Consider the following 20,936-nt stretch of genomic DNA (forward strand, 5'->3'; position numbering starts at 1 on the left):
CTAGCCTTATTGAAGTGCCTCTAGGCAAGTGGGCACAGCTATCCTGGAACATGCCATTTCCTCTTCCAAGGAATGTTACGTTCCTTTCATCTGATGTTTTGCTATAAGCAAAGTCCTGTTTATTTGAGATAGCCATCAACCACTGGAACATGTCATCCTTCTTTAGTACCCTTGCGGAGCCACCTTTCCAAATATTCACTCATTCTTCTGTCATTCACACAGGTTATAGCTGATTTCATTAAAAACAGTAGTACATTACATTAAAAATAGTATAAGGGTAATATACATGAGTATATTCTCAAAATTGTCAGACTCATTTTGCAGAATCCTGGGTGCACAGCACCTGTCCATGCAGCAGCCATCTTTCTTTTATGCAATGTCCCTGTTAGTTTCACAGGAGCATTATATGGGGGGGGGGGCGCGGTCACTTAAGATAACAAGGGGACAGCCATCTTTTTTCCCTTACAGACTTATCAAGAATCAGACACCCCATCATAACATAAGACTGTTTTCAGGGCATTTCTATAGACATTTTTTCTAGCAAGTGCTGTTTTAGAAAGGTCCATAGGAATGTGGCCTAATCTATTTAGCTAGGTTCTGATCCAAGCTCTGGCCCAGTAGGTGCAAATCAGGGAACTTTGCTTCAGATTGTGGAATAAATGCCTACTTTCCCTAATTCTCACTGAAACGTTTAATGATTAACTCCTTGCCCCAACCCCAAAGACTCACTAGTCATGCTTTCAGATTGAGATATATGCTAAATACAGACAGAAATTTAAGTCAATATATAAATAAGGAATCTCTCCCTGTCTGTAGGTACCTCTAAGATGTGGAGGGGAACTGAGGTCCTTCAGATGTTGTTGTTGGACTACAACTCCCATTATCCTAGTATATTGGGTATGTTAGCTAGGCTGATGGGAGTTGGAATACAAAAAACACATGTGGCTGCTTTCTGTTCCTCTCTCTCTCTGTGTGTGTACACAAACAGTTCCAATTGTTTTCTCTCTCCTTTTGCTTACATACACACAGAGAGTGGACTCACCTCCCCCACCCCTCAATCACTTTTACTAAGGAACTGCTGATTGGCTAGTATTTACTCCATTGGGAAAAGTGGAAAATAAAATCAAAATGGAGATTCATATTGGTCCTCTGCCCCTTCTAATCCCTAATCCCTTCCTTTTAGAATTTATTATTTAAAACCCTTTTTTTAATCTCTAGACACTGGGGTGGAACCATAGGAATGATTGTGATTGACTGTGCTGAACAGAGATAGTTGACCAGCACAGGCAATGGGCAGAAATGAGTCCTGAGTGTCTCTAAATGTGAAGTGATGTACTGAATATAAATGTAAGAAACAGAGAAGGGAGTGGGTTGTAGGTTTGTGGGGAAGCGCCTCCTTTCCCCTAATGGGCCAGCCTCCACTGCTCATGCCCCTCTTAGAGATTGGTTTTTGGAAAGCGATAGCATCAGCAGTGCTTACAGAAGAAATACAATCTCAAAGTATGACAGAATTTATTTGTATTTTCATTCCATTCCATTCCATTTCATCAGCCATACTTCTTTTCCTTGTCTACAAGAGGAACACTGAATTCCACTATATTCAGTCAGACTGTGATAATATATTTTCTTTGTTCCCTTTCAGTTTGTGGACATTTTAAGTGTATCTGTTGTGAGCAAGTGTTTATTTTCAAGTGAATTTAATGCTTGTGGAAATGTCAAAGCAAAGTGACACTTCTGAAGCTGGGCATTTTGCTGTCTTCGTCACATGGCAGGGGCAGAACAGGGATCTGAAAAGGGGCAAGGGGTTTTGTTTTACTTTGTTTCTTCAGTGCGCCCATCTGCTGACTCAGCGGCAGGGTTTCTGTGAGCAGACAGAAGCTAATTCCTTTTCTGTGCCTGGTCAGTTTCTGATACTTACACAAAGGGAGCAATTAGGATAACACTGATGCCACTCACACTCCTTGTTGCCTCACAGTTAACTCTAGCTGTATCAGAAGCTGCAGTCATGTTTGTCTGTTGCAGCAAAATATTCCCCCAAAAGTGTTTTGACCCCCTTCTGGCTGCAGTTGCTAGAACTGAAATAGCAAAAAATGAATTTAGGCATCAGTTGGGCTCTGCAGCAATGAAAATAAAATTGGTAGATTGGGAGGTGTATGTGAAACAATTTTTCAGTGTGTGAAAAAAGAACAGTTCTACTTCGCTCTTCAATAAATATTTCGGTTGCTGACCCTGATTAGTTTTTCATCAGTTTGCCTCCTATCAAATTATAGTAGTAAATTATGTGACCCTACTTTTTGATAGTACCATTTGGTTTATGTTTCGTTCCTTTTCCAAGTTTGTTTGATAAATCGTGGTGGAAGAGTGACACTTGCAAAGATTATACTGTTTGAGGGTCTGATTGAACTGTGATGTGAATATAAATGAGATTTATTGCAAGGGAGGTAAATATGCTAATTTTAGAGATTGGAAAAGTACAAAAAGAGTGTGATCCCTTCGCCTCCGGTAATTACTGCATCATTATGTGCAAAAGAAGTGTGCTGGCATAGGGGTGTTGCTAGCAGACCAGGTTGAAAGTGAACTTAGGGTAGTTGCTCAATGCCACAGTGAAAGACGATGTCATAGCTATGAATTAATGGATTCAGTAGAGTTCTGGTTTATGCGTAATGCGTCATACGGTTTATGAAGATTTTTCAACCTTTTGTCTTGCCGCTTTTCCCTGAAGTTGGCTCAGTTTCCCTGGCTCTTCCTCCTCACTGCAGCCCCAAGTCACTCCCTTTGGAACATCCTGAGATGAGGCATTGGGGTGGGGTGGGGGGTTTGCAGTGGGATGCAAAAATCATCACAATTGTGGGAAAGAATAAATGCTTTTCCACTGCTGCAAGACTCAACGTATACTGGCATTTCTGTACTGACACAATAAACTAGGGGCCCTTCTGCAGAGAATTCTTTTCCATCACCTCCTTGAAAACATATCCTTCTGCTTTTCATTCATGAAAGATAGTGGGCAAAAGTTCCCATCTATTCATCTTCATCTCCCATTTTTATTCCTCAGAATTCTGAGCTTTTTGAAAGATTTCACTGCATGTGAATGAATAGAAGTTTGACATGAATAGAAATTATTCTTGGCCGTATTTTACTTTTCTTCTGATAAAATTTAGTTCATCAGAAACACTGGGAGTTTTCATAAAGCTATGGTTAACATATGCCCCCATAACACACTATAATTACATTCGTTGTTGGGATCTGGGGAGTTGTGATTAACTTGGGATATGCAGCATTTCACAGGCACTGCTGTAAATTGTGGTTTATTGTTATTAGCTAATGAACCCCATATGAATCTCCTGATGCTACTGAGGGAATGCAGGCCAACGGGTATAAAAATCACACTCTTGCCTTTATTCTAATTGCAAGGTAATAAGAGCTTCCAACTTTGCATAATATTCCAACCTCGCACTGCTTCGGCTAGTTGCCTTCATAAATTATTTAGGTTTCACACAGCTTAATATCACCTCCCATTTTAGGTGAAACCCATTACAACTATTCAGGGGTCTGTCTTCTGCTTAATTTACAGCTGTGGAACAACTATTTCCATCTTGCTGTGGCTTTTATCACCCAGGATTCTTTGCAGCTGGAACAATTCTCCCATGCAAAGTGCATAAAGATTGTCAGCAAGTAAGTCTTCTTGAAAGCTATATTTTCTTCTCATTTTCACAACAAAGCTTTGATGATGACTAAGTGTATTCTGTTTTCTCTTACAGATATGGAGACATGAGACGCTTGATTGGGTTTGCTATTCGTGACATGTGGTACAAACTTGGTAAGTAAGTGCAGTCAGGAACACAGATGTTCCTCAAATAGGTGTTGAGTGAACATTTCTAATAAGATCAGATGAGTTGTTACATTGGTTTATTTTTGTGTTTTAAAGTGGCTCCATTTTGCAATTTATATGTTTGTTTTGTTTGTTTGTTTGTTTGTGTGTGTATGGCATAAAATAACTTCTAAATGTGTGAAGGTACCAAGTGTTGTGGGATTGGAATATGCAGAGGAAAAGAGAAGGGGGAAAGTATTGCAAAGATGGGTAACAGAAGAAATTCCATTTGCAGTGAAACACATTGGGAGACCCTGGAAGGTTTTGTATCTTTGACAGCTTCAGAAAGCTGACATTCAGGCAGATCAAATTGAACTCGTCCACTTGGGGTGTCAGTTGCATCAGCGGACACTGTATTCCGGACTCCAATGTCTGGTTGTCATTAAAGAAAAGAACTCCTGTCCAAGGAGAGTGGCATATGTTTTGATCTTTTGTCTGCAGATTGCAAATACCTAGGCTGGCACTGCAGCTTCTCATTTATCATCAAGAAAAAAGAAAACTGATCATCGAGGTTGCCCTCCTCTGCACATATTCCAGCTTGTGGTGCCCAGAATTGGACACAGTATTCCAGGTGTGGTCTGACTAAGGCAGAATAGAGTGGTACTATTGCTTCCCTTGATCTGGACACTATGCTTCTGTTGATGCAGCCTAGAATAGCATTAGCTTTTTTTGCTGCTTCATCACACTGTTGACTCATGTTAAGCTTGTGGTCCACTAAGACCCCTAGATCCTTTCCACATGTACTGCTAGTAAGCCAGGTGTCCCCCAGCCTATATTCATTTTGTTAGCTTGCGCCCAGTTCTCCAATCTGTTAAGGTCATTTTTAATTCTGATTCTGTCTTCTGTGGCATTAGCTACCCCTCCCAGGTTTGTGTCATCTGCAGATTTGATGAGCTCCCCCTCAATTCCTTTATCCAAGTCATTTATAAAGACTTTGAACAACAAGGGGCCCAGGACAGAACCCTGCGGCACCTCACTTGTCAACTTTTTTCCAGGATGACGAGGAACTCTTTGGGTTTTGTCGGTCAACCAGCTACAAATCCACCTAACAGTTAGCTCGTTCAACCCACATTTTACTAGCTTTGCCTCAATAATATCATGGGGGACTTTGTTAAAAGCCTTACTGAAATCAAATGTTCAAATATTCTTCCTTTGGTATAGATGTGTGTTTGAAAATGTAATGTAGAGAATGAAAATTATTTTGGATTTTTATTGTTTCTCATAGTTATTACTATTTTTCCATCCAGATGGGTCTCTCCTTTTATTTCAGCTGATTTTTAATAGGGTACTAAAACAAAAGATGCTTTAGGTACAGATTACTATTTCTGCTGAGATTAAAAACAACAACAGAAACTGTAAAAACAGCTGCTTAATATCCAGTTGAAATGAAAAAGAACAGGATTGTTGTTCCACACATGTTTTTAAAAGCCACTAAAGCACATCTTGAAAACAGCTTTATTATTATTGAGGGGAAAGGCCATATTCAATACATGATGTGCATGCTTATCTCTAGGAAAAAATGTATTCACTTAAAATATTTTTCTTTCACCAGTGTTTTTTTTAAGGTTAAAAGCAGCTGGAGGAGAGAAGGGGGATCAGGATCTCTATGCTGTGGGAGAATTTATTTTTATGTTTATTTTAGAAAACAAAAACCCCGTGCCATATCTCCTTGTATCATTGTCCCAACCAAAGTTGCCTCCCCTAAATATTGCTATTTGTTCTGCAGAAGAAATACTTACTAGTACTGTAAACTGCCAGGAGAACATTTGTTACTGGGTGTATGAACGTTGTAAAAAGGAAAAAAGGGGGGGAAATGCCCCAAGATTTAATAATGGATACGGGGCAGGTCTAATACATCCAAGCAATTGCATTAGTCCCTATTATACAAGTGTGAGCAGCTCTGGTTGTGAAATGAGACCTTGAGGAATGAGCTCCAATGTGGGAATGGATTGCTGCTCTTTTGTGGTTTTACAAGGTGCCTTGTGTCAGGCGGTACTGCTACAAATCAATCCTAAATCGGACCACAACTGTTCGTGTTTGGGGTTTTTTTTATCTACCTTCCCTGAAGTATTAGACATCATTAAGGATTTCTAGGAAAAGAGCATTAAAGCTAACAAACAAATGGTTTGAGTCTTTCTGCGTTTGATTTTGTCCTGCAAAAAGCCATATTTTAAGAATATTAAAAAGCTGTTTTTTCCTGTTAGAGATGACATTTGCAACCTCATTTCTTCATTTTTTTATTGTCTGTCATAATTGCAAATGTCTCCTAAGGCAGACTCCGATGACTCTCTATTTCATATGGCTTTTAAGCCATTGTACAGCGAATCTATAATAGAGTTAGCAGGACACTATTTCTATTCTGAGCTTTCTAATGGCTGACATTAGTCATCCAGGAATGAAGGCAGATAAGTTTTGTCCATTGTGATGGAAAGAAGAGGACATGTCAAATGGCTCCTGTAAAATGTTGTCTGATAGATGGCTTTTGATGGGAAGGGGTGAAGAAATCTATTGTTTCCAATTATTTTCCTTTCCAAGCACGCTCAGCAATGAGATGTTTGAAACTGACTCCATGTGCAAGTACATTCAGTTGGCCACTACCTAGGATATTGTGAGGTGCTTCTAGAGTCGGCTTCCATCTCGAATTGCAAATCTGCTATAGCAGCAGTGCAAGTTTGTGGTCTTGCAAAGTTAAGCCGTATGTAAGACTGCCGCAGTAATGCATTTTATTTATTTCATAAAATGTATACACTACTTGGTTCGGTAAAAAGAAAAAAATCCCTCAAAATGTTTTACAAAAAGATAAAGCCAGAAACATTTACAAACACACTTTAAAACATACAAAAGTTAAAATACTAAAACAGATTAAAATTACCTCAATCTTCTGTGAATCTGGGCAGGAACCAAAAAGAGTACAGTGAAGGTGCCTGCTTGATCTCAGTAGGCAGGTAATTCCCAGGTGTACATGTTGCCACACTAAACAGTTGAGTTCTTACAAATGCAGAACAGGTATTATATGGCACCTGTAGTAGTGCCAATTCCATGACTACCAATAATGATGATCAATAATTCTGCTCTCAATAATGATGATAGCATTGTTTCTATAATGTTCTTCATTATACTATTCATTGTAATAGTTTGGTGTTATTCTTTTAATGTGGTGCTCAAAGAATTTCATGAATGCCTATTTGTGCAAAGAAGGCTAATAATATTATACATCTTTAGTGGGGTGGTTAAACATAGTGGGTTGTGGCTTGCAAGTGAATTTATGGCTGAGCTGAACTACAGGTCATAATCCATGTTCTTCTTAACCACAACACAACATCAGTTCTTAATAATTGGAAGAGGAAATGGGAAGCTTATGGAAAGCTTGAGGCACAAGATATTCAGAACTCATCAAACTATGATGTGGGTAAGGGGCATTAGATACTAGCCTGTATAGTCATAAAAGTACTGAATCTGGACTTTTAGCATAGAAGGAACAGTCTTGTCCATTCCACTACATTTGGGGCAAGAAGCAGAAGACCCGTAGAACTTATGTGATGGGACATTTCTTAGTCCATTGGAAGGATTTTTCCGAATTGAACCAACAACTTCTTAAATGTGTATGATATATGTATGCAAAACAATTATTTAAAACTGAAGCATTAAGATATATGATACTTTTAGATTGTTTTTATTTATAATGTTTTTTGAGGTTTTAATTTGTGTTTCCCTTGTCCTTTTGTCATTTGCTGGTTTTAAATTGCAAATTGTGTGTGAATCACTTTTTATACACACTTTTGTACATCTCTCTTTTGAACAGATTTCATGTATGATGAAGGCTGGTTAACAATTTTTAAAATAATAATAATAATAATAATAATAATAATAATAATAATAATAGAATAGCTACACAGAATGTCTGCATGCATTGTGTCCCATTTTTAATATTCTCTTTCACACTTTGATCCAGGGCAGAATAAAATCCGCTTTATTCCTGGAATGGTTGGACCCATCTTAGAGATGACCCTTATTCCTGAAGCTGAGTTACGGAAAGCCACCATCCCAATCTTCTTTGATATGATGTTGTGTGAATATAGAAACACTGGAGAATTCAGAAAGGTATTGTTAGCTTCACATAGTGTTTGTCAGTACTGCCATTATGCTTAAATAACAGCAATATTATATGAATACTCCAGAAAGGTGCTTGCGATTCTTGACACTTTTCTATAGAAAGGTGAGTGCTATAGAAGGAAGGGAAAGAGCTGCAGCACTGTTGGGCAAAGATATGGAAGACTGAGTTTATCAGAGATTAAATGTGGCCTTTTCCTGTCATAAACATATCATTCATCTGAAACATGTAACCTAAGAAGTCATCCTTACAGAATCAGACTCACAAATATGCCAAGTATATATATATATAAATACTCTGAGCAGTTTGTTATGTGGGATGAAATGAATTACACTGATATGAAATACCTAAATGAAAGTGAGAAGCAAAGTATGTGGTTGAATGAATTAATCTAGAACTAGAACACTTCATGGAGGAAAGTCCTGTGGTCAATGATGAGTTATGTGTGTGTTGTGTGGGAATGCACCTTCTGTGAGTTTTCAGCTTTTGTTTTAAAAAACAAGTCTCTAGCACATTTACTTGGGAAAGTTATAACGAAGCATGGAAAAATGCTCACAAAGAGTAATACAGTTAAATAAATGGATACATATTGGGCTACCTGTATTTTGATACAACAGTTTTTTAATGGTCTTCTGGTGCCTTAACACTGTCTCTCTCCCAAATATCTGTCTATGGATCTCTGGAGGGGTCATTTAATTGATCCACACTTTAATTTCTCCTCCTGACCTTTAGATAAATAGATAGATAGAAGATAAGTCTGTGTATTTGGTGAACTATTAGAGGAAAATCATGGCAGCTTAGGTTACAAATGAACCAAATTTGTTATTTATGCATTAGCCTTTAAGACAATCATCAGTTTTGCCTTGCAGTTAGTGCAGTGAATCACAGTTCAGGGTTCAAAGAGCAGTCGCGACGCAGGCTGTGGTAAATTAATAATGATGGTTCTCTCTATTGCTAGATTTCATTTGGAAAGGTTGTTATTAAGTTCTCAGTATTTACTCTCCCAGAAGAAAGAAGAGTTCAACATGGTTTGTAGATGGGGGCACATGTGTGCACTGCATTTAAGGCATCATGATTATATCAGTTGAGCCTGGAACAATCTGGCAGGTGGGATTATTGTTGTTGGTAGCACAGCACAAAGCTTTTGGCCTGAGTCCAGGACTGAAAACCATTTTGCTTCTCTGCATCTGCTCTTCCCTTGACTTAATAGCCCTCTATTTCCGTTTTTAATTACTGCTTCTTATTTTTGGCTTGTAACTGTTTCTCTTGGGGATCAATGCAGACAAGCAGGTAGTAGGACCAAAATAATAATAATAATAATGCTCCTGAAATGTGTATCTCAGACTGAAAAAGGTAATATAAGCTTAACAAGGATAACATCTAAAGCGTCTAGGAAATTATAGTTGCAATGTGGACACACAGCTTAGTTGCTAAATAGATTTCTAAGGTTCAGGTGGATAGTTTGGTGTTACAGAATAAGGACATAAAACACATACGATGGTTAAAGCTGCACCAAAGGGTGGTTAAAGCTGTGCCCCCAGTGGTACTTATTTATTTGCTTAAAGTGTTTATTAACAACCTTTCAGAACAATCACTAAAAGGCATCAGTAAAATACAATAATAAAATCGCATTATCATCAGACAAATAAACCTAAGACTAAAATACACGAAAACCAACAATGGACATTTATAGGGTGGTTGAGGACTCAACCCCTGGTGTCTCCATTTTTAAAAAATAAAAATAAATTGTGTATCAAGGTTGGAAAAGACAACTGCCTGAGCTCCAGGTGAGTTGATGCTGGAGAACATAACAGCCTACTGGCCCACCTGTGACGGTAACATATGAGAGTGCTGGAGTTGAAATAGTTAAACAGGTTACCCAATCAGAACCCAGGGGGGTAGAGCCAGAGGGACTATAAAACCAGCTCCGGGAGGGGTTCATTGGGAGTTGGGTGATTGGTTGGAGTGGGAGTGAATTGGGATAGAGTCTGTGGGTAGGTTGAGTTAGTGTAGCGAAATAAGCTGAGTCAGGAACAGTTAGGAGCTAGGAAGACAAGTAAATATCTGAGAGGTGGTTTAGTGAGTGAGAGCAGGTAGCGGAAGTTATAGGTCTGGATAGGCACCCCATGGTTGTAATTGACTGAGACTGTTTATGGAAAACATACACTTGTTAAACTGCAATAAATAAACAGAAGTTTATGTTCCAATTTAACCCTGACTGGACTCAGTAGGGCCTGGGTGGTGGCAGCGAGAAATAAAGTGTTGGCACAGGGATCAATAGATGGTGAAACGTCCATGGACCCTGTGTGATCGCCACACCACCTACTCCAGCATCTTGTTCTCACAGCAGCTAACCAGATGCCTGTGGGAAGCCTGCCCACAAGGACCTGAGCACATCAGCACTCTCTCTACTTGTGATTCCCAGCAACTGGTATTCAGAAGTGTACTGCCTCTGACAGTGGAAGTAGAACATGGCCATCAGGGTTAGTAACCCCGATAGCCTTATCCTCCATGGATTTGTCTAATCCTCTTCTGAAACCATCCAAAGACACACAGTACTGGATGAAATTGACCAACTAGGAAGAGGAACCTGTGGCCCTCTATAGTTTGTTGGACTCAGGACTCTCATGTGGCGCAGTGGGTCAGTGGGTCTGGCTGTTAACTGGAAGGCTGGCGATTCAAGCCTACCCAGGGATAGCTGTAGGCAGGATTCCTGCATTGCAGGGGGTTGGACTAGATGACCCTCTGGTCCCTTCCAGTTTACAATTCTGTGATTCTTTGTGACTCGCATCAGCCCCAACCAGCACAAGCAACTGTCAGGGACAATGGCAGTTGTAGGCCAGAAACATCTGGAGAGTCACAGGTTCCTATCGCTGCCTTATATAATTAATCCATTTAATTTCCTTTTCTTTCACTTGTCTGGTTCTTTCCGTGCTGCTCTTTCATTGTTTGCAGTATGAGCATTGCCAGCCTGTGTGCAAGAAACGAAAGGAACAAAGAAAAGGGAAATGGGGGAAATGTCAGGTTGGAGTGTGCCCTTGTTGGTAGATTCCCACACAGGGAAGCACTTTCTTTCATTGTTTGCAATAAGAAACTGGGTGTGCTCTCTCGTAAGGAGATCAGTTTGTAAGGCGCACTGTATAGCCTGCCATTTGACACAGCAGGCTGGATATTTTTTTACTGCATGACAATGCTTTAGTCTGCTGCAATACCCAAAGATATTTGTAGATAATTTGTTTCTTTCAAGAAAAAAATCCAGAAATTTATTGTTAACTTGCAGCTCAGTTGGTTAGACTGTGGTGCTTATAATGCTAAGGTCGCAGGTTCAAGTCATATGGGCCAGATCCTGTACTGCAAGGGGTTGGACTAGATCAGGGGTCAGCAACCTTTTTCAGCCATGGGCTGATCCACCGTCCCTCAGACCATGTGGTGGGCCGGACTATATTTTGAAAAAATAATAATGAACGAATTCCTATGCCCCACAAATAACCCAGAGATGCATTTTAAATAAAAAGACACATTCTACTCATGTAAAAACACTCTGATTCCTGGACTGTCTGTGGGCTGGACTGAGAAGGCGATTGGGCCAGATCCAGCCCCCGGGCCTTAGGTTGCTAACCCTGGACTAGATGATCCTCAGAACACCTTCAGACTCTTTAACTATACAATTTTATTATTCCATTTCCAAAATATGCCCCTTAATATTCGGGGGGGGGGGTTATATAAAGTCCCAGGAAGCAACCCTTTAGAGGACATTTTTTAGGTAAATCATGTTTTTAGAGATGTTAAATATTTTACTTCTCATTATGTTTTTTGAAAATGAAAAATCCTATCCATTCAATCCCTTATGAAAAAAAATAGTCCTTTTGTGTTTTTTCTTTCTCTTGCTCACGTACAATTTTAATAGATACTGAGAGAACTTAATAACACACACATCAGCAATTCTGGGTGGTATTCAGCTATGTTTTACTCAGAGCAGTAGACCAGAGTAAATTAATATGCCTAACTCAGTCATGTTCATTCATTTCAATGGGTCTACTCTGAGTAAAGCATAGTTAAATACTACTCTAATATTCCTTCCATTAAATCCAAAGGCGTAGACAGTTGTAGTTACTAGCTCAAAGGTCTACACACAGAGTTAAATGGAATTTTGTCCTAATATTCCATTTTGAAGAATAGTTTTCTGAATGAGCAGCCAATGGTTTTATGTGCTGAGCTGATGAAACATCTGCCCCCAAAATAAAATGGTTTGTATTCGAAACTATTTGTAAGGGATGAAATGATAATATGCAACATAAATGAAATATCGGGTTAAGATTATTGTTAAAAAAGAAGATTTGTCTTTGGCTTAGCAAAGATTAATTCCTAAGCATAATACTATTTTGATCCTGGTAAGCAACATGTATTCATGTTGCAGATCCCTGTTTAAATCCTTCACTCAACATTTCCATCACATATTTTAACCAGCTGTGAGCAGGTTTTTAAATTACTTTTCTTGCCTGGTAGTTATTAGACAGCAGCAAAAATAGTACTGACTTTGAGCATTCATTGATAGGTTGTGTATTCACTGTGAGCTCTAATTCCCGTGTTCTTTTCAAAGACACAGGTGGTCTCTTGAAAATCCACCTCTCAAGGTTGTAATATAATGTTGGAAAGCATAATACAGGTGTCTGCTTGAAAAGGAAGGTGCATGTTCTTAGACAGTAAGCAACCAGAAGGTGTTCTATAAGAGGCACTTGCCTTACCCTTGTGTTTTTCAAAGCCTTTTATAGATACTTTTGGCTCAAGGAAAGAAAAATGTTCACATCTTCCCCCAGTAGCCTATGCTCTTTAGCTTTCATCCCCTGGCTCCCATCACTTCTGTCAGCCTTCAGGCAGTACAAGCACATAAACTCATCCTGTTTCTGCTGAACCTTTTGGAAGTTAGAGGGAAAGTTAATCCTGCAAGGCAAGGACTGTGTCAGAATTGCCACCAGCATTACCACCCTGATGGATCAGGCTCAGTTCCCAGGCATCATGCAAGGTGGGAGGAGGACATGATTTATTTAAAGTATTCCTTTTAGTTGCTTCTGAGGGCTGTGCTGTGCTCCCACAAGGTGACACACAAACAGGAGCAAGGCAAGATCAAAAGATATAATAGCCATACTAGGAAGACTATGATATACGTTAAGAAGCTACTCGGTAACGCCTAAACTAATTATGCTGAACACAGTATTGAAGAGGAAAGTCTTCAGTTTTCACCTAAACAGCTGTACAAGACAAGATGGAAGTCAATAGCTAGGGAGTTCCATATTTTGGGGGCCCTGTTTCTGCTGCTTGCCAACCTAACTGATCTTAATGGTGAGCACTCACAGAGGATCCCTGAGGCAAATCTTAACCAACTGGCAAGATTATATGGCACTGTGACACAGGCATCTCTGCCAGGTGGGCAAAGAAACCACTCATTATGATCATTCTGCTGCTGACAGTGTGCGTTCCCTCTGCTTTGATCTGTCATGGTGCCTTGGGTTATCAGGATGAGGACAGTCTTAGGACAGATACAGAATTGTATCCAACAAGTTAGCCCTTGCAATAAAATGTTGCAGCATTGATGTTCAGCGCCCTCCTCCAGCATAACAGACAGTATGAAAAGTCTGGTAAAAAAACCAACAACAACACCCTGTGCATTTCACTAAAAATAAATGCAAAAGTAGCAGAGAAAGAAAACAATCTAAAGATAATAATAGCATAGAGGTGAGAATACAATTTAACACCTACTGCAGCCAAACAACACTTTCAGTTGCCAAACATTAAAATAAACCAGTTTCTTAACACCATAACAACATATATGTTGAATGACAGAGAACAATTAATAACACTTTAACAGTCCATTACAGATGAGCAACACTTTCAGTTACCAAATGCAATTATTCTTTCAGCCTTCCCTTCCACCTGGTTCCTGCCCCCACCTCCAAAAAGAGTCAGCGCTCCATGGCCATTCCTCTTTTTCAGTCCCCATCTTGCAAACCGTGGTGTTCCTGCTAATGCCTCCCTCTTGTGCATGGATAATGCCGTTTTGGCTGCCTAATCTCAGGCTGAGCAACAGTAGTAATGAGAATAGTGATTTAACTCCAGAATTATTTTATATGATATTATATAAAAGGTAGTACAGGAAACACCAAAGCACTTCTTCCCACTGCACATAGTTAACTGTGGAATTCATTCTCACAAGATGTAGTGATGCCCTCTATTAGATGGCTTTGAAACAAGGTTAGATAAATTTCTGCAGGATAAAGCTATGAATGGCTCCTAGCTGTGATGGATATGTTTTCCCTCCACTGTTGGAGGCTGAATACCAGTTGCTTGGAATCACAAATGGGGAGAGTACTTTGGGGCTTCCCCTGAGCATTTGAGTGGCTACTGTGAGAACAGGATGCTGGGCCTTTGTCCTCATCTAGCAGCCACTTCTTACATTCTTACATTCTTGTATCGGTACGGAGAGCACTTCTGCATTCAGGTTCTGCTTGTGATTTTCCCATATGCCTCTGTTTGGCTACTATGAGAACAGGAGGCTGGGCTAGACAGAACTTTGGCCTGATCCAACAGGATCTATCTGGTCTTTGACCACAAAGATTGATTGATTGATCCAACAGATTCTTATGTTCTTAACAGATGTTTTCAGTGTATGCCCCCCTCCCCTTTAAGAACTCCGTACTGTTGAGATAGTTCTATGTTGCTCAGGGGACAAGCCACAGCTCAGTGGTAGCTCAGTGGTTCAATCCAGATAGGGCTGGGAATATCCCCTGCCTGGACAGCTGGACAGCTACTGCCAGGCAGCACCAACACTACCAAAACCTTAATCTGATTATGTACAAGGCAGCTTCCTATGTTCCTACATTACTTCTACCTCTTACTGTGGTTCATTTGATGTACTGTATGCTTTCACTGATAATCTAGAGAGCGGCTTAAACTCCCTATTCCACTTTCCTCCCTGTGTGTAGGAGGTAGATATCTTCATCTTGCTGTCTTGGATGCCTTTCTGCAGTACAATGCTTCACAGCCTCGTATTGTGAGGGTGCTCAGTTTAATTTCATTTTCTTGCATTCTCTGCGGGAGAAAGGAATCACATTTTTCCAATAAGGTGGTGCACCTAGTTCTTGCAGTTTTCCCACTGCTGCAACAAAAGCGCATCAATTTAAATGTACTGCTTTCTGTGCCTGCATTAATCTCCAAATATGTATCAGAGCAAACAATAAGAGAAGGCAAGCTTCAGCCCTGCTTCCTCTTAAACCAAATGTGCAGGGAATGAGGAGTGGAACAACATAGTTAACAGCCATCATCCACATGCACTGTTTCTATAGTCACCTAAAGAGAAGAAGCGCAGGGCCTGGGGAAATGAGCAGAATGCGTTGCAAATGGCAGACAGACTGCTGCCAAGATTCGGTGACACAGGCTGGACTGTGTCTATAGGAACAGATCTTCTTTGGCCTTTATTTCCTGAATGCCTGGCAATGTGCTGGTACCCTCTGGCAGTAGATAAGCATTTTCCTTTGGCTGCCTCCTCTTTAGCTGCCACTCCAGCAAAGGAACAACAGACCAAGATTATCAAAATGCTATTTAGATGTCATGGGAACTGTCTGACATGGGCCTCAGAGTCAAGGAAAGAGAGGAAATGGGGTGTATAGCTGGTTGTTGGTTTGTTTTTGTTTTTTTTGCTGTTATGTTATGTATTTGTGTTTTTATGTTGTAAACTGCCCTGTGATCTTCAAATGAAGGGTGGCATATAATTTAATTTAAATAAATAAATAAAATAAAGGAAGAAACTGCAGAAATGGGGGATGGGGGAAGGAGGACGCAAACCAAATCAACTGGGTGGAAAGCTGTGTCTATGAAATGGTTATCGCCAAAGAGAGTGAGTGGTTGGTGTTGATCAAAGTTAGACTTAATACCCATGTGAATGAGAGAGAAAGGATATCTGTTACCTGTTATGTATAAGAGATGAACGAGGAGGCTTGCTCTTTTTTTAGTACCTATTTTCTTTCCTTCCCCACCCCCTTCCTTCAATTTTTAGTTCCTCCTGGCCTATTTTGGATTTTCATCCAAAAGTAGAGGTTAGATTTGTATTTGGATGTGAGACTTTATAGATCAAATAGAAGCTTGTAGCACCAGGGAGAAACTACATAAGGAGCCACCTAGAATATTATGAGTACCATAAACATTAAGTGTTTTGAGGGGGTGATAAAAGGGATGGGTCGTCTAGACCTAATGGATAAAGGGAGATGAGCATTTTAAATGTGATGGAACATAGATTAAGTGGTTTAAATAAACATTCTCTGCCATGATGACAAATGTCTCAGAATACACCAAATGTATGTTTAAACACTTCCATCACACTTAGATCCAGTGTGCATCAGGTTTGTTTTTGGTTTACCAACTGTGGTTTGGTTCAGCAAAACAAACCAATACCTTTGGCTTGGATGTAATACTAATCCAGGGATGATGTTTTATTACTTGCAGTAGGGGAGAAGTGGATTAGGAGGCATCCACTTATTCGCAGTAAACTACTAACTATGGTTTACTATGACATGTAGGTGCTGCCACTGAGCACTGTGTCTTTCTATAGCCAGCAAAAAAGATGAGAGGGAGAATTACAAATAAGATGAGAAAGAGATGCATAGATATATGGCCACTGTTGGACCAGCAAATTTGGAAAAGGTTGTTTTTGTGTCCTGTGAAGTGAAAATGGCAAAGCAAGCACCCTCTCTATGGTTAAATTAGGACATTGCACTCTACCATTGTTGTGCAAGATATGTCTGAATTGAATTTTAGTTTTCAGAGACATTTAAGCAGCAGCATTTTGAAGGCTCAGTCATCAGTAATCAAATCCAGCTAGCCTCACATAGAAAGGAAGGTCAAAGAAAAAGATGTGTCTTCTAGTGTAGACAGTGTTGACGAAAGACTCAGTGGGATAATTAATCACACTGAGCATATCTGAAGAGCAGAGCGGAGCATAGAAGTGACATGTTTCCTGTCTAGTTACAGCACAATCTAGGTAGCATAGGACAAAGATGAAGGGAGAGGACAAAGGGACAGAGGAATATCAGAAATTTGCATGTACTTGTAAAGCAGCTTTAAGCAATAGCCAGAAGTATTAAATGTTTGACTTGTGGTTTACAGTGGTCCAAATACGATAACTTTGTGTTAATGGGCTGAAGTAGGCGTGAGTGTTGCTGATGTCCTGTATGGCCAAGTTTGCTGTCACGAGAAACATAGGAGGCTGATGTAAGAATTGTGCATACAAAAATGAAAGACAAAGAGAATTATGGGAAATGAAGGAAAGATACTGCTAGTGCAAGCATTAAGACTAAGTGGAAAGTGACCAAGAGCTAGTTCAGTTGTAACCAGGGGCAAAGTCTCTAAAGCAGAAAAGGGTAAAACACAGCTCTGTGGGGTAGGGTGTCTGCTAGTATATAATAGATACTATAATTCAATCAAACTAAAAATATAGAGAGACTGAGGTGCACTGATGTTGGGGTTGATGACATCTTTGCCATAATATCTATTTGCAGCATTGTTGTTGTTGTTTTATACATTTCTCCCCACATGGCAGCAAATCACAGTATAATAAAATGCATATAAAATACTTGCAAATATAAAAAAGAGTTTAAACGCTAGCATTTAAAAGCATTTAGAAAAAGCACCCTTATTATTTATATAAAAACAGTTTAAAATAACAGCACAAACATAACATGAGTTAAAGTATAATTCAGGTACCAAATGTTGGGACAGATATTGACTCGTGAAATAGCAAAAGATGGAAATGCTTTTGCTAACATACGTATTGGTGTGGTAACAAACCATACTATACCAGCTGTGCCAAAGGCAGCTATAAGAGTAACAATAAGTGGCAAGGGATAGGTGGTGCATTTATTTCCTTTAACAACTAAAGAAGCATGCATAGCTTTGCCTTACACTCTTCGGCCACTGGAGTTTTGCCTTTTTCAGCAGGTTGCATACCACAGGCCAAACTCTCATCTTCAACATTTTTGTTATGAATTAGCACACTGCCAAATTAACATAAAACAGGGATGGAGAACAGGGTCTGTAGGCGGGGTCCTCAGTTCCTCCCACCCCCATGGGCTACTTTGACAGGCAGGCAGTGCCGCCCACCCGTCAGTCGCCTGCCATCACCCATGACACCAGCTGACCCACCTTCAAAGGAAAGAACAGGAAGCTCACAGCCAATTCTTTCTTTTCTTGTTTTGCAGCCTGGCTTGAACTCAAGCCAAGCTGCAAAAGAAGATTCCTGCCAAAAAGGGGCCTGCTGGTCAGCATAAAACTTTAGAAGACATTTGTGCTGATTACATGACTAAAGCCTTGATTCTATAAAGTATTGCTCTCTAGTTTTGTGAAAATTTTTCTAGGGGGGCTTTTCAAATATATTTCCGAGTTACAACCTTTATGCTACTGGTTCCTCAGGGACTTTTCTTGAGTATGTGGTTATAAAAATTGCCATCTTGTTAAATAACCTTGCAAGTGATTTCTGTTCCAAAAATGTACAATGTATTTAGTTATTTGGAGTATTGAAGTAGACAAATATTCTATATTTGTACCGGTGAAGAGATCTGCATGAAGGATGCCTTTATTTATGCTGCTGTTGACTGTTACTTAAATGGGTTTTGTTCAGTCCCTAGACTGTGTTTCTCCAAGGTTACCAAGGAAACAATGATGCCATTCAGCAATAAATACTAATTGTACTGGATGTGTACTGTGTTAATAGAATCAGTGCCCACATCAAAACATGGTATATCAGAACAGGGAGGGTTCACTGGTGCTACAGTCAGGCTCAGCACCACGGGACAGCCTGCTGTTCCACACAGTCACTGACCTCAGTAGCCAGCAACCTGCTTACCTGTCCAGAGTGACAGCTGGCAGGGATGTGTGTGTGAGAGAGAGAGAACAGGTGCTGACTGGGCCTGCACATGGCAGGTGCAAAGCCTGCAGCTTCATCATCTTTAATTATGCTGGCCCCGCCTCTGCATAACAGATGATGGGTCCAGTCCAGCATCCTCTTCTCACAATAGTGAACCGGATGCCCATGGAAAACCTCTGAGCAGAATTCGGGTGCAACAGCATGCTCCACACTTGTGCTCCCCAGCAACATTTATTCAGAGACATACCACCTCTGATACTTAAGGTAGTACACAGCCATCACGATTCGTAGCCATTGGTAGCTTTATCCTCAATGAATTTTTCTAAACTCCCTTGAAAGTCAATTTGGTGGCCATGCTACATCCTTCAACATTGAATCCCACAGTTTAACTATTTGCTTCTTGAAGAAGTATTTCATTTTATCTGCCCTGAACCTCCCAATATTCATTTTCATCCGGGTGTTCTCTCTATCCACTTTCTCCTGCACCTCTATCTTCTCCTGCCCCTCCCCCATCCCTCTTTTTTCTTGAACAAAAAAGTTCCCAGTGTTTTAACCTTTCCTCATAGGGGAGTTGCTCCAGCCCCTTTTATCATTTTGGAAGAATTCAACATCAAGCTGCCACAAACATTTCATCATTGTGAACATTTCTGCTTCTGACAAAATGATATCCCCTCTTCTCCACACACAGTTCTAGGGTTTCTTCCATCACCCTGAGCCAATTTGAGGGGAGCATGAGGGGAGGAGAGGGAGAGGGAAAGCTCCACTGCACTAGCTGAAGTCCTTGTGCAGGCTTCTGCTATTGGAACCAGTTAGCTGAATCTGGCCCACGATGTCTATTGGATTCCCCCTCCCCCTTTTAAGCACTAGTCCCTTTTCAAAAATATTAGTTCTTAGCCAAGCAACATGACTAACCATTACTGTTTAGAAATACTTGTGCCCATGTTTGTTTTACGTCTTTCACATTATCATTTATCCATTCTGCTTAATTGCTCACTTTCTATTTTGTGTATGTACAAGTCACCACGCCAAGTTCTTGAGCTTCCCTTAGGTGTTTTGGGGTGTTTTTTTTGAAGTGTGAAGTAATACTGGGTCCATGGCAGATATCAGGTAGGGGACAGACCTCTGTGCATGTGGGGTTTCTGCCTTCCAGTTGGACCTAAGTACTTTACTTGGAGGGATGGAAATGTGATTCCAAGCAACTTGTATTTATCATCTGCATATTTTCCAAACATAGAATAAAATGATTCTTTGCCAATCTTTGATGCTCAAACTTTGAACATTCAAGCACTGGTGAGATTTCACATGCAGCCAGGGCGGGGGGGGGGTAAAGCCTGAACCAAAATAGCTTCACAACCAGCTTGTATGGGTTCATTGTCACATCAAATGGCACTGACAAGAAAGGGCAAATCTCCAGCAGTAAACAGTTCATTCCATTTCCTTTTTAACCATTTGTTTCAAAGGTAACCAAGAATGCAAGGTAACTGTTTGTACATTGATAGACTAGACATGTAAATCAGTTTTTCAACCACGAGTCCCCAGATGGTTGTTGGTCTCCAACTCTGTCACCTCCAGAAAGCTTAGCCTACTGGTCAAAACTAAGTTCTCTGAGGAATCAAGGCTCAAGGTTATAAATCACCTTATAAAGAAAGTGGGTGGTTACACGTGCATGTACACATGCATGTGCACACACTATCACTGTAAAAAAAACCCCAGAAGCAATTCAATTTCTGTTCAGATAGGATTCTTCAATGCATATGTATAATAGCCATTACCCAGCACTGAATCAGTGACCTAAAAATAAAGTTACAGGCCTTAAGAACCCAAACTATAAAAGCAATGGCTCATCACCGAAGTCAAATTTTCTCAGATAAGACTTACCTGGATATTACTATTTAGAGCTTCAGCAGTCTAAGGCAAAACCTTTTTCTCCACACATCATTCAGTCTTACTGCCTTTAAAATTTGTCTCAGTTCTTTATTTTCAGAGTAACTCAGAATTAGCCATGTTTTTTTCTTCATAGTAAATGACTGTATTTTTCACCCTCA

At 40.1% G+C, this 20,936-nt stretch overlaps 1 protein-coding gene across 4 annotated transcripts in view; it reads left to right on the forward strand.

The window, feature by feature from the left end:
• Positions 1-20,936, forward strand: part of DOCK2 (dedicator of cytokinesis 2) — a 249,904-nt gene that overhangs the window by 182,454 nt on the left and 46,514 nt on the right. For all 4 annotated transcript variants that reach the window (XM_081852013.1, XM_081852016.1, XM_081852014.1 and 1 more), the window contains 3 exons: positions 3,572-3,672; positions 3,759-3,817; positions 7,821-7,969. In XM_081852013.1, coding sequence (XP_081708139.1) covers positions 3,572-3,672; positions 3,759-3,817; positions 7,821-7,969 — 309 coding nt within the window. The remainder of the gene's footprint in view (positions 1-3,571; positions 3,673-3,758; positions 3,818-7,820; positions 7,970-20,936) is intronic.

The sequence above is a fragment of the Podarcis erhardii genome, assembly GCF_964252035.2.
Source record: "Podarcis erhardii genome assembly, chromosome: 2".
In the NCBI taxonomy this organism is placed as follows: Eukaryota; Metazoa; Chordata; class Lepidosauria; order Squamata; family Lacertidae; genus Podarcis; species Podarcis erhardii.